The sequence below is a fragment of the Oncorhynchus tshawytscha genome, linkage group LG07 (genome assembly GCF_018296145.1).
Source record: "Oncorhynchus tshawytscha isolate Ot180627B linkage group LG07, Otsh_v2.0, whole genome shotgun sequence".
Classification (NCBI taxonomy): Eukaryota; Metazoa; Chordata; class Actinopteri; order Salmoniformes; family Salmonidae; genus Oncorhynchus; species Oncorhynchus tshawytscha.
In genome coordinates this window covers 4,447,999-4,460,577 of record NC_056435.1, presented here as the reverse complement: position 1 = coordinate 4,460,577, position 12,579 = coordinate 4,447,999, and the positions used below count along the sequence as shown (strand labels likewise).

The window sequence follows — 12,579 nt, the reverse complement described above, 5'->3', positions numbered from 1 at the left end:
ATATCCATTCATCCATCCAAATCAGTAAATCACACATCAATCTCTCTATTCATCCATCCATCTATCAACTCTATCCTTCCACTCAGCCACCTCTTCCTCAGGTACGTACCCCATAGTGCAGCACACAGGATCTCAGAGTTGAACCTCTTCTTGTACTTGCGGATCTCGGGCGTGTCGCTCTGGGGGCGTGTGTTGACCGGGTTCACATTGACCACGGAGCCCTTACGTGACGGGTCAGCCCTCAGGGCGTCCACCAGCCGCCCGTCGTTCCCGAAGGCCGCTGTGGACACCAAAGGTCAGAGGGAGAAGGGGCGGGGCTTTGCTTTGTCATTAATAGCCCTTGATGATCATGCTCTGTATTACACTTCCTGTGCCAAGCAGTGACTTTATGTATAGGTCAGGGTATACTAACTCCTAGTTACTGACCCAGAGATGATTCTATTGTTAATGGATAAGATGAGGGAGCTGATCCTAAATCAGCATTTTAAAGGGTAGAGGAAAAAAAGAGGTGACTCACCCATGTTGTTGAGGGAGCTGCCGCTGGAGGGGGAGACCTGCAGGAGGCGCGGGTCGATGAAGGGGGTGAAGGAGGAGGAAGACTTGTGTTTCTGCATGGTGTTGCTGGCCGAGTGGGTCTGGCGACAAAGGCACGGGAGTGAGAGCAGAACACAGACAAACAACAGTGGACAGATATAATGTTGGGTGCTTATATTTGTCCTGTTTTAAGTATGTATTATACGCAGGTGTGAAATGGAGATCCCCATCTACCTGTAACTCAACCTGGTCTGCTACACTATCAGTATTCCTGGAGCCTATTTCTCCTTGGCTTCATACGGTCAAATATTACACTATTATTTATTGTATAATCTGTTTGCAGAGAATAATACTTTTTCCCCAGCAGGGGGAGCTATGGCAGCTGCAGTGAGTCTGGTTTGAACTCAGCAATGGATCCATTTTACTGCGCTCATGACGTTCTATGGAAGACATGTTTATTGCTGGGCTACAATATCATAAGGCCGAATAGGATTTACAGTAGCCAATTAACAGTACAATAGGAAGGGCCTGCAGGCTTGGCCAATCTAAAACTGAGAATCAATCAGACCTGCTTGAGAAACCATAGGGCTTCATAAAACACTATCTACACACTGGGTTCTGTTACAACACACTGTACATCAGGACATTTCTCATCTAGTAATCAAACATGACATCTACTCTACGGACGGCAAAAACAAAACATCAACACACACAAAACGCATGGGAAGATTTGACATGCATTTGTTGGAAGCAGATATGAAAAACAAGGTCAGTGACTTAAAAAGGAGAGTAGAACCAACATGGAAGACAAAATAAAGATGGCAGGTTCAGGACAGAAACAGAATTCAGAGAGAAGCGGGATGAAATATGAAAAGTCAAATTGCCAGTGTAAAGCACACAGATTTTGATCAAACGCAAACCATCAAAACGCAGCAGTTTATCATTAGGCTAAAAGTAGACGCGCTGTTCAGTGTCTTGGTGTCTTCCAAGATAGTAGCGTTGTCATGCTAACACACACCTTTAGTTGGGTAGTAAAATCCATACAAGCTAGGTTTGTCCAAAAGCACCACACACCAAGCAAGCTAGCTACCACCCAGGCACAGCCTACTACTAAACTGCTTGAGTGAAATGGCATCAAAGCACCAAGGCCATGGAGAGATGGGAGATGAAGTCCAATGAGGTGTTCCACAACCTCGTTACCCCTGACAAGATGGACTACATAGACTTCACCTCCCAGCTTGCACCTGGGCAAAGTGTTTCACCAACGCTCTCTAGACTAGTAAAGCCGCTTGCTCATTGCTAAGGTCCCACACTAGGTGGCTCTAGTGTTAGAGGCAGTGCTATGAGTAATATTCAGAAGGTGAAGCAGCCCAGAGATCATTCGTCAGTTCAGTCAGTCAGCCAACAGGGGACAGGGTAGATTGAATAACCAGAGTAGCCAGCTTAAGGGACAGGGTAGATTGAATAACCAGAGTAGCCAGTTTAAGGGACAGGGTAGACTGAATAACCAGAGTAGCCAGCTTAAGGGACAGGGTAGACTGAACAACTAGAGTAGCCTGCTTAAGGGACAGAGTAGACTCAATAACCAGAGTAGCCAGCTTAAGGGACAGAGTAGACAATAACCAGAGTAGCCAGCTTAAGGGACAGGGTAGACTGAATAACCAGAGTAGCCAGCTTAAGGGACAGGGTAGACTGAACAACCGGAGTACCCAGCTTAAGGGACAGGGTAGACTGAACAATCAGAGTAGCCAGCTTAAGGGACAGGGTAGACTGAACAATCAGAGTAGCCAGCTTAAGGGACAGGGTAGACTGAACAACCAGAACAGCCAGCTTAAGGGACAGGGTAGACTGAATAACCAGAGTAGCCAGCTTAAGGGACAGAGTAGACTGAATAACCAGAGTAGCCAGTTTAAGGGACAGAGTAGACAATAACCAGAGATGCCAGCTTAAGGGACAGGGTAGACTGAACAACCAGAGTAGCCAGCTTAAGGGACAGGGTAGACTGAACAACCAGAGTAGCCAGCTTAAGGGACAGGGTAGACTGAATAACCAGAGTAGCCAGCCAACAGGGGACAGAGTAGACTGAACAACCAGAGTAGCCAGCTTAAGGGACAGGGGACATACCTCGATGGCAGTGAGCTTGTCCAAGGGGGTCTGGGGGGACATGGCTGGGCTGACATGGCTGGAGGAGGGGGAGATGGAGATGGAAGAAGAGGTGGAAGAGGCGGAGGTGGGGGAGTGGTGGCTCTGCTGAATAAGGTCTGGCAGCAGGTGAATGCGGCCGGCAAAGCCGTTTTTCTCCTGGTGACCGTTACCAGGACCGGGAGGAGTAGTATGTGCTTGAACGGCTTGACCGTGAGCCACACTGGGACCGGAGGAGGATGAAGAGACATTGACCGCCGGGCGCTTTTTGTCGCCCGCGTTCTGTAACCAAGAACAACCTCAACTTGTATCTCGTTGTTTTCCACTAGTAACTGTACATGACAGTGTGCTTTACCAGCAAACCAAGACTCAACATAGGAAATCAAACAAGATGATAACTGAAACCAGGGGTGGAAGAGGACATGATAACAACCAGAGGGTCTTCTGCAGTCCTACCTGTCTGATGACCAAGGTGCCATCCTTGGAGGGTGTGGTGAGGTCGTTCTCTGAGTCGTCGTGGGCCAGTAAGGTCTTCAGGGATGCAGTCTCTCCGTTACTCAGACCTCTCCTGGTGGAAACAGTACGTCTCATTTTCAAACTCCAATTATTAATAATACATGGGACTTATTTAGGACTTTTCAATGAGCCAAATGACTCCCCTCATACAAGTCTTTCTATGCTATATAGTATATATTATCTGAACAACTTTTCATCTGAAAGCCTTTCTTTAGGGCAGTATCACTAAGGCCTTGAGTTCATAAAGGGTCCGTGTGCTGATCTAGGATCAGTTTTGCCTTTCAGATCATAATGAATAAGATAACAAGGTCATGGGGAAACCTGATTGCAGACTAAGACGCTTTGTGAATACGGGCCCAGGTCTGAGGTCAGGGTTGTTACGTACCCGGCCCTGGTATCCTCTGCTCCCGAGGTGGACTCGTCTGCTGCGTCCTGGTCCACTTCTTCATCATCGTCTTCGTCGGTGGTGCCTGACTCCTCGCTGGAGGAGGAGTAGTCTGTCACCTTGTTGGGAGGACGCACATCCTCCACCGCCCGCAGCTCTTTGGCCAGGGCCGTCAGGTCCTAGAGGTCAAATAAGGCTCTGAATATTTTCAATACTCCCTTTTCAAAAGGTTGTCACTGATTTAAACCATGTCAGATTACTGACTACTAGTTTTACAGGGGGAGGATGCATTGTCAAAGGATTGAACTGGGTCGAGGAGGGGAGCATCATTCCCCATACATTAAGGCCATAACATTAACCTCAGTTAAGAGCCAACACTGCTGAAAACAGTAACTTGTGATGTGCCAGGTGAAGAGCAACTGGATTGGGATGGCGCAGGCAGGAGGCAAGAAGAAGACAGTAGACAGCAGGGAGAGGGGCGGGTTAGAGGTGCATCGTCAGCCAATCACGTGTCAGCCAAGGAGAGGAGGACCAATGAGTGGGAGGCAAATGGAAGAGCGATGGAATTGGGCCCTGAGCTTCTCACAGGATAGCCCTCTTCTGAAACGTTTTAGCATACATGGTGGCCCATGCAGTGGAAATAAGCATAGCATCAGAGCATAACATATTCTTATGCACGCTTGCTTACCACGTCACCCTATACAACTCCCCCCATAATCACATCGTTGGAGTAATAGGATTCCACAGGTTGTCGTGTCATGGCCCATAGGGAACACCAAAAGATAAGACAACGGGATAGTCAGTCATAGAAACACCACCACACTGTTACTGTAGCAGGCTGCAGTGCTGGCCTGGTTTACAGCCAGATGCAGGGACCACTACTACAGCAGTATGTGGATGCAGTCATAAGAGACAGGTTCTTACGGCTGGCCGGTTGGGTCGGGCAAAGTCCTTCTTGTCGTCAGGCTTCTTGGCAGCGTTGTCGGGGCGTTGCAGTGGGGAGCCCTCAGACTTAGACGATGCTGGAGGAGAGGATGGTAAACCAACATCAGTGGAAGACCTACAAGATACTAAATGCAGTATTGTACATCCCGTATGCTGTGTGTATTGTGTGTGTGTGTTACTCACAGCGTGCTCTGAACCTCTCCCCTGAGCCGGCCTGGGAGCTGGAGGAGCCAGAGGAGCTGCCACTGCCGGGCCTGGGAACCAGCTTCTCCACTCGGTCCCACAGCAGACGTGGCTCCGCATTACTGGAAGACAAGCAACACAGGGGATTGAAAACACACACTTCCCCATACCCACCCCGCGAACAATTTAACTCTTTCCAACACCACACAGAGTTGACCACCTACCTGCCGGCGTTCCGCTGTACTGCCTGGTTGCTAGGCGGGGCAGAGGCCTGGAGAGGAGAGTCTCTGCGTGACAACACAGGGGACCTGGACGTTGTCCTCACTGGAACCTGTGGTAGACAAGACGGACGCCCTCACACGCCTGGCTACAGGAGCATAAACTACCACCACCACACAGCAGGGCCTGGCACCACTGCATAGCCCCAATCCCTCTTCCCAAATGTGCATTCTACCCTTCAACTACAAATAGATCGCTGGATCATTTTAGTCATCTACAGACAAGACATGGATATTTGTAATAAACTCAGTTTCCCAAACTACTAGGAGCACGTTTTGGGTTTTGTCCAAGCACTACACAGCTGATTCAAATAACCAACTCATCATCAAGCTTTGACTATTTGATTCAACTGTGCAGTGCTGGGATAAAAAAATAAATGTGGTTTGGGTGTGGGCAGGACCGAGTTTTGGGAAACACTGGTCTAGGTAATGGTTTTGTGTCGGCCCTCCATTACATTAGTGAATATGATGGGCATGCAGGATGTACACGGTGAAGTACTAGAAGAGGAACAACTCATGAAGCCATGCAGGACCATGTGGTGTGTAGTTAGCCAGTGGAAGCACAGCACTGAGTAAAGCTAGTTACTATAGGAACTCCAGTACTGTACACTGGGACAATTGCAGCTACAACCAGGAGATATATTTGTCAAGCTTCAGTCACTGATTATACTAGTGAACCAGACTACTAGTCTAATCTACCTTATTGTAGCTCTACACTATGCTGTGGAACATGGGCAAAAGCCCATAGTGTAATCCCACTGCTGTCGGATGGGACACCCAGAGAGGCTGTAGACATTGCTATCTTGCCCCTCTGAGGGGACCACGGATGGGGGCTGGAAAAGGGGGTCCCTTGGGCTGTCCTTTCTTACCCTGGGGGGCACCTCGTCGCTGGGGCCCGAGGCGGGGGGCTGAGGGTCAGTGCGTGCAGCAGCAGAGGGGTGATGGTGGTGGTTGTGGGGCTCCTGGGAGCGCAGATGGAGATGTGCAAAACTAGGAACCGCGGGTTCACTGAAGGAATGGGAGCGAGACACGACGGGGGGCGGGGCGGCGCTGCTGCTCTTAAGAGCGGCCAGGTGGGACCACTGGACCTTCCAGACAGACAGACACACAGAGGGGAGAGAACAGGGGGGGAGGTAGGTGGGAGGGGGAGAAGGTCAAACCACAGAGTGAAGGCACAGAGATGAAGGACATAGCTGAAAACATATGCATATACATGTAACATATGCATATAACAGACATGCATTGCACATACGTCATGCAGTCCGAGACAACAGAAGCGACAACAGAAACAGTCAAACAGGTTCACACACAAAAACATTTACAGTGAAGACAAATAACAGGACAACAGATAGTTGAATGGCACAGTGAGAGGGGCAAGGAGATGAGTGAAGGGGAACCAAGCAGCCAATCACATGCAGCCTCCTCTGGCATCCTGGGTAAGGTTTATCACACCACTGAAGGGACAAGCTTTTGCTCAGGTCAATTAGTGGAAGGTCCCAGAAATCCCACTATAACATCATTACAGATATGAGTAGATCTACTGACATGATGGAGCATGTCATTCTATTGGGACTAGAGGTCGACCGATTATGATTTTTCAACTCCGATACCGATTATTGGGGGACCAAAAAAAGCCGACAACGATTAAATCGGCCATTTTTTAAAATGTAGTTTATTTGTAATAATGACAATTACAACAATACTGAATGAACACTTATTTTAACTTAATATAATACATCAATAAAATCAATTTAGCCTCAAATAAATAATGAAACATGTTCAATTTGGTTTGCAAAAACAAAGTGTTGGAGAAGAAAGTAAAAGAGCAATATGTGCCATGTAAGAAAGATAACGTTTAAGTTCCTTGCTCAGAACATATGAAAGCTGGTGGTTCCTTTTAACATGAGTCTTCAATATTCCCAGGTAAGAAGTTTTAGGTTGTAGTTATTATAGGAATATTTCTCTATATACCATTTGTATTCCATATACCTTTGACTATTGGATGTTCTTATAGGCACTTTAGTATTGCCAGTGTAACAGTATAGCTTCAGTCCCTCGCCTCGCTCCTACCTGGGCTCGAACCAGGAACACATCGACAACAGCCACCCTCGAAGCAGCGTTACCCATGCAGAACAACTACTCCAAGTCTCAGAGCGAGTGACATTTCAAACGCTTTTAGCGCGCACCCTGCTAACTAGCTAGCCATTTCACATCGGTTACACCAGTCTAATCTCGGGAGTTGATATGCTTGAAGTCATAAACAGCTGCTGGAAAACGCACAAAAGTTCTACTTGAATGAATGCTTACCAGCCTGCTGCTGCCTAACGTCGCTCAGTCAGACTGCTCCATCAAATCATAGACTTAATTATAACACAGAGAAATACGAGCCTTTGGTCATTAATATGGTCAAATCCGGAAACGAGACGTTTATTCTTTCAGTGAAATACGGAACCGTTCCGTATTTTATCTAACGGGTGGCATCCATAAGCCTAAATATTCCGGTTACATTGCACAACCTTCACTGTTATGTCAAAATTAGGTAAAGTTCTGGCAAATTAGGCAGCCCAAACTGTTGCATATACACTGACACTGCGTGCAATGAACGCAAGAGAAGAAGTGACACAATTTCACCTGGTTAATATTGCCTGCTAACCTGGATTTCTTTTAGCGAAATATGCAGGTTTAAAAATATATACCTCTATGTATTGATTTTAAGAAAGGCACTGATGTTTATGGTTAGGTACACATTGGAGCAACGACAGCACCGCATCAATTATATGCAACGCAGGACACCCTAGATAAACTAGTAATATCAACCATGTGTAGTTAACTAGTGATTATGATTGATTGTTTTTTATAAGATAAGTTTAATGCTAGCTAGCAACTTACCTTGGCTTACCTCATTCGCACAACCAGGCAGTCTCCTCATGGAGTGCAATGTAATCAGGTGGTTAGAGCGTTGGACTAGTTAACTAAGGTTGCAAGATTGAATCCCCTGAGCTGACAAGGTACAAATCTGTCGTTCTGCCACTGAACGAGGCAGTTAACCCACCGTTCCTAGGCCGTCATTGAAATTAAGAATGTGTTCTTAACTGACTTGCTTAGTTAAATAAAGGTGTAAAAAAATAAAACACTTTTTTTTTTTTTTTTAATCGGCCAACTCGGTTGCCAAAAATACTGATTTCCGATTGTTATGAAAACTTGAAATCAGCCCTAACTAAAAATTCAGATTAATCGGTCGACCTCTAATTGGGACCTCTAGTAGCTCATCCACAGAAATAGACATTGAATTATATGTGTGGGTGCTAGAATGGACAACTCGTGGCACCAATGCCTTGCTGTCAGATAACCTACTGTATGGAGAGCGGTAGATCGAGAGAAGGGAGGGAAGGATGAGGGGTTTACCTGTGGTTCCATGGGCCGGTGCATGGCAGGCGGGACAGACTCGGAGGAGGAGCTGCCGTTGGAGAAGGGTTCAGAGCGGGGGGGCACGGGGGGCTGCTTGGTGGGTGGGGCGGTCTGGGGGGAGCCCTGAATGTTCTTTCGGAAGCGCTCGTCGGCCTGGGAGTGCAGGACAGACAGACAGGGTCAGTGAGGATCAGTGGGGTCGAGGTTGAGGCATTAACTCAATGACAAAACACACAAGGAGAAAGACTAGGAGAACGAGGAAGAGTCAACACTGAAGCCGACGCCTTGTTATCGACAGGGAGGGAAAGTCCGCTGACATGCACATGAGCCCACCTCAGACAGTCTTGTTAATGATATCTTACACCTCCAGGGGACTCACCCCAGAGAACAGTCTCTCTCTGGGACCCAGCAGCACACATATGTTAGTGTGGGCCTGAGCTGACCACATGCATGACATCCTCTCCAGTCACTTACCTGAACAGTACAAGGCACTGTTCACGCTTACTTAGTAGGTATGTGAGAGGACGACAAGAGCAGGAACACCTGACTACTTTGTTTTCACCACTGCAGTAGACAGCAATACAACTGGTAATTCACAAGAATATGTGAAGTACTGACGGCTTCAACTCATCACCGCCTCTGCTGGGTCCCTTTATCAATTCAAGCCCATTGATTTAAATATGTGTTACATTCAGGTATGGCAACTCAACTGTGAATGCATATGAAGGAAAAATAGATGCATTTTCATGAAATGAATTGTAGCTGACTAATGGCAAGAGAAAATGTACCGTGTTCTGCGTAAGCAAACCATTTGGTCCTGAATGCAAAATGATGTTGACAGAGATCCAGCTTGCAGCGCTTCAGTCTATACTTAGTCTTTTTCTTGCTCAGTCCTCTCAAGATTCAGACACGTCATCCTCAAGACGTTTTAGTAGAGAAGCATCAGATAGTCAAGCAAAGACTAGAGCCAGAAGTAAAGCAGTACAGTTTTAGAGAGGCGGTGGTTGTGAGCGACTGGCTTTCTTTTCTCTGACTGTCCTCGCTCCTCAAACAAAATGGTTGGCTGAGAAGTTTATTCACTAATCATTTAAAAACAGACAACAAAGTTATCCTAGTACGGTAACGTTATAGGCTATTTTGTGTCGCATACATTAAACGCAGTGCTACATTGGACTGTGTGAGGTATTAAACACTATTTTAAGACGACAACTGAAAGAAAAAAGACAACCATAGCGCCAGCTCACACCACCAGGGCTAACATAACACGCTGTGTGGAGAGGGGGGCAGGCAGCTAGAATAGAAGTAGCAGCAGGCAGCAGGAGGAAGTGATGTCGTGTTGGGGTTCACCTCTCTGATTGGCTGAGGATCACCGAGAACGTCGCTAGCCTCCGAGCGGTCTGTCTGTGGGGACTTGGGGCCGTCTAGGCCCCCGGTCTGTGAGGGTTTAGTAACGTCTGTGGACTGGGTGGCTAGGGCATCGCTATTGTCAGAGGGGGTATTTTCGGAGTCTTTATCAACACTGTTTGGGGACTGTTTCTGAGGGGCCTTGGTAGTGTTATCGCAGGACATGGTTTGTGGGGACTTTGTGGTATCCGAGGACATTCTCCGTGGGGCGTTAACAGTAACATTGTCCAGGAAATGGGCATGTGGGGAGCTAGTGTTATCGCAGGACGTTCTCCGTGAAGCAATAGTATTAGAATTATTGAGGACGTGGGGTTGTGGAGCTGGGGCTCTATCGCCCACGGGGCCTGGGGACATTGACGGAGGGGCTTTGTTAGTACTGTCGGGGGACATTCTCTTGGGGTCTTCAGTCTTTTCGCAGGGCTGCGGTGGTTTATTGTCGTGCTGGAGGGACAGCAGATAGGCCTGCTCCTGCTGCAGACGCTTGTGGAGACGCTCTGCCTTCCGCTGCTCCTCCAGCTCCCTCCATTTGAACTCCTGATGCAGAGTGCGCGGCTGAGTTGAGGCACATTAGACATGGGGGAAAGTGGCTAATGGCATGTATAAGCTAATGCTACCTCGGGGGGTGAATTGTATTAAATTAAGCACTTGAAGACCGATTCAGCTTAGTTCTATAAAGATGAAGCTTGATAAATTCAAGCCTACAAACATGTTAAATAAAGTCTTCCTTCAAATGCAGATTGTTCCATTTCATTACTCACAAATAAATGTTACAACCTTCTTTAGCGAGTAATAGAACCAAAGTTGAGGATTGGGTGAATAGTGTGGAATGGTTCAATTTATGGGAAGCAAGACAGAATGGTGAATGCTGAGCAATAAAGAAACATAAAAGGTGACTTTATATACACACACATAAATAAATACATCTCAACTCATTTCCTCAGGATGTAAATGTAACCAGAGACACCGGCAGAGAAATATAGGAACTCCATCTTCCTGTAGGGTATTTCCGAATGACTAATCTAGACAACAGCTAACGTCAACCATAATTCATACAATATAGCCATAACACCTTGCCTTGATTACTATCTATGTTCTAGAAAAGAGCTTGCTCCTAAATGTGCGATCCAGTCCTGAAAACAGGGGCTTTCTCAGTGGGGTGCAACATTTACAACATTGTCAATACAAATGTAATAGAATACAGCTCCAGACACCATTCCCTGTTCTACTTGACAAAGACTCATGGGTGTCCTACGTCACCAATTTCTCAACGTTCTGTAACATTGCGCCCTCCTGAACGCGCCCCCTGGAGAGTAAGAGTGGTAGGATGCAGGTTTCTTACCAGGAGCATGGCCTGTTCATGGAGCAGCTGCTGCTGCAGGATCTCCAGGTGCCTCTGCTCCTCCTCCAGCTGCCGACGAATGTACTCCTGTCAATCAAACACAACAGCCGCCATGATTGGATGAAATACAGGAAGTGACAAAACTGCCCAGCATGTAGGCCAATTAGAGTGCTTCTTGTCATTTAAAGACCTACCTGCTCACGGTCGCTCCTCCTCTTCTCCTCCTCCGCCCTCCGGCGCTCATCGTCCTCTTTCCGCCGTCGTTCCATCTCCTCCATGCGCCTCTTCTCCTCCTGCTCACGGCGGCGCTGCTCACGCTCCTGCTGCCTCCTCATCTCGCGCTCGCGTCGCTGTTGCTGTGAGGCACCAGGAGGGGGCAACAGAGAGAGAACCTCAGGGATACGACACACAGGGAGAGCTGAAATTCTAGTTGGGATTCCCTGTTCAAAGATATTATGAGATGTCACTGCTACTATGGCAATGATTGTCCATAGTAGCAGTGATCTGAATGATTTGAGGAAAACAAGAGAGGATGGGAAGTCAAATACAGGCTTTGGTGAATTGATCAAGCGAGGAGCAGCTGTCTATTGATCTAAAAATATAGGACACCTTTTATCCTTGTAATGGCAGTCTTCAGTGATAGCATGGGCTGCGTCATTGTGGGCTATCCAAGTTCGACCCTCTATGGGGTGATCACAGTTTCGCTCTGTCCAATCGTGGCTGCAGGATCAACCTACACCCCGCCCATTTCTTCACAGACAGCAGAACTAACCAATCGAGTTATTCAGAGCATGCAGCACTTCGTACTGTACTCGCACCCTAAATTCTACATACAAGTTTTACTTTAAAATCCATGAATCAATGTTTATTAACTCTACCTCCTCCAGCCGCCTCCTCTGCTCCTTCTGTTGCTCAATGCGTTTCTGCCTCTCGGCCAATAGTTGGCGCTTGTACTCCTCCTGCTCACGGAGCTGCTGCTCCTGCAGGAGCTGCTGTCGGCGCAGCGCCTCCGAGCGCTCCTTGTTCTCCTGCTGCAGCCGGATGAAGTCCTTACGCAGCGTCGACTCACCCGGCATGTTCACTATGGAGCTGCAGGGAGGACGAGCGGAAACGAGGGAACAGTGAGTTAGTTCAAGGGAACAGTGAGTTAGTTCAAGGGAACAGTGAGTTAGTTCATGAGTTAGTTCAAGGGAACAGTGAGTTAGTTCAAGGGAATCGTTAGTTTCTGTGTCAGGTGGGTGGAGTTGTTTAGCGTTTCCAGGTAGGTGTTTGCTACACTGGTGACAGGTGAGCAGAGATATCCCGCTATATTGTGAATTGCAAAATTAACTGTGTACATCAATGTGTAACACTAAGACATTACCTAGGCTCTCCCTCCTGCTCTCCAGCATCCTCCTCTTCCTCCTCACTCCCGCTGTACTCATATTCAGTCTCATCTGAAAAAC

The 12,579-nt window shown here is 47.5% G+C and overlaps 1 protein-coding gene across 9 annotated transcripts in view; it reads right to left on the bottom strand.

The window, feature by feature from the left end:
- The window catches only part of LOC112253687 (mitogen-activated protein kinase kinase kinase kinase 4), a 50,373-nt gene that overhangs the window by 7,726 nt on the left and 30,068 nt on the right, over positions 1–12,579 (bottom strand). Inside the window, exons 11-25 of one of the 9 annotated variants that reach the window (XM_042323935.1) lie at positions 12,498–12,570; positions 12,013–12,223; positions 11,329–11,574; positions 11,135–11,221; positions 8,389–8,544; positions 5,853–6,071; positions 4,930–5,036; positions 4,706–4,827; positions 4,502–4,599; positions 4,266–4,274; positions 3,578–3,756; positions 3,133–3,244; positions 2,659–2,958; positions 518–635; positions 110–280 (exon numbers count right to left, since the gene is read on the bottom strand). In XM_042323935.1, the coding sequence (XP_042179869.1) occupies positions 110–280; positions 518–635; positions 2,659–2,958; positions 3,133–3,244; positions 3,578–3,756; positions 4,266–4,274; positions 4,502–4,599; positions 4,706–4,827; positions 4,930–5,036; positions 5,853–6,071; positions 8,389–8,544; positions 11,135–11,221; positions 11,329–11,574; positions 12,013–12,223; positions 12,498–12,570 (2,208 nt within the window). The other 8 variants (XM_042323937.1, XM_024425628.2, XM_042323940.1 and 5 more) reach the window with 8 other exon arrangements.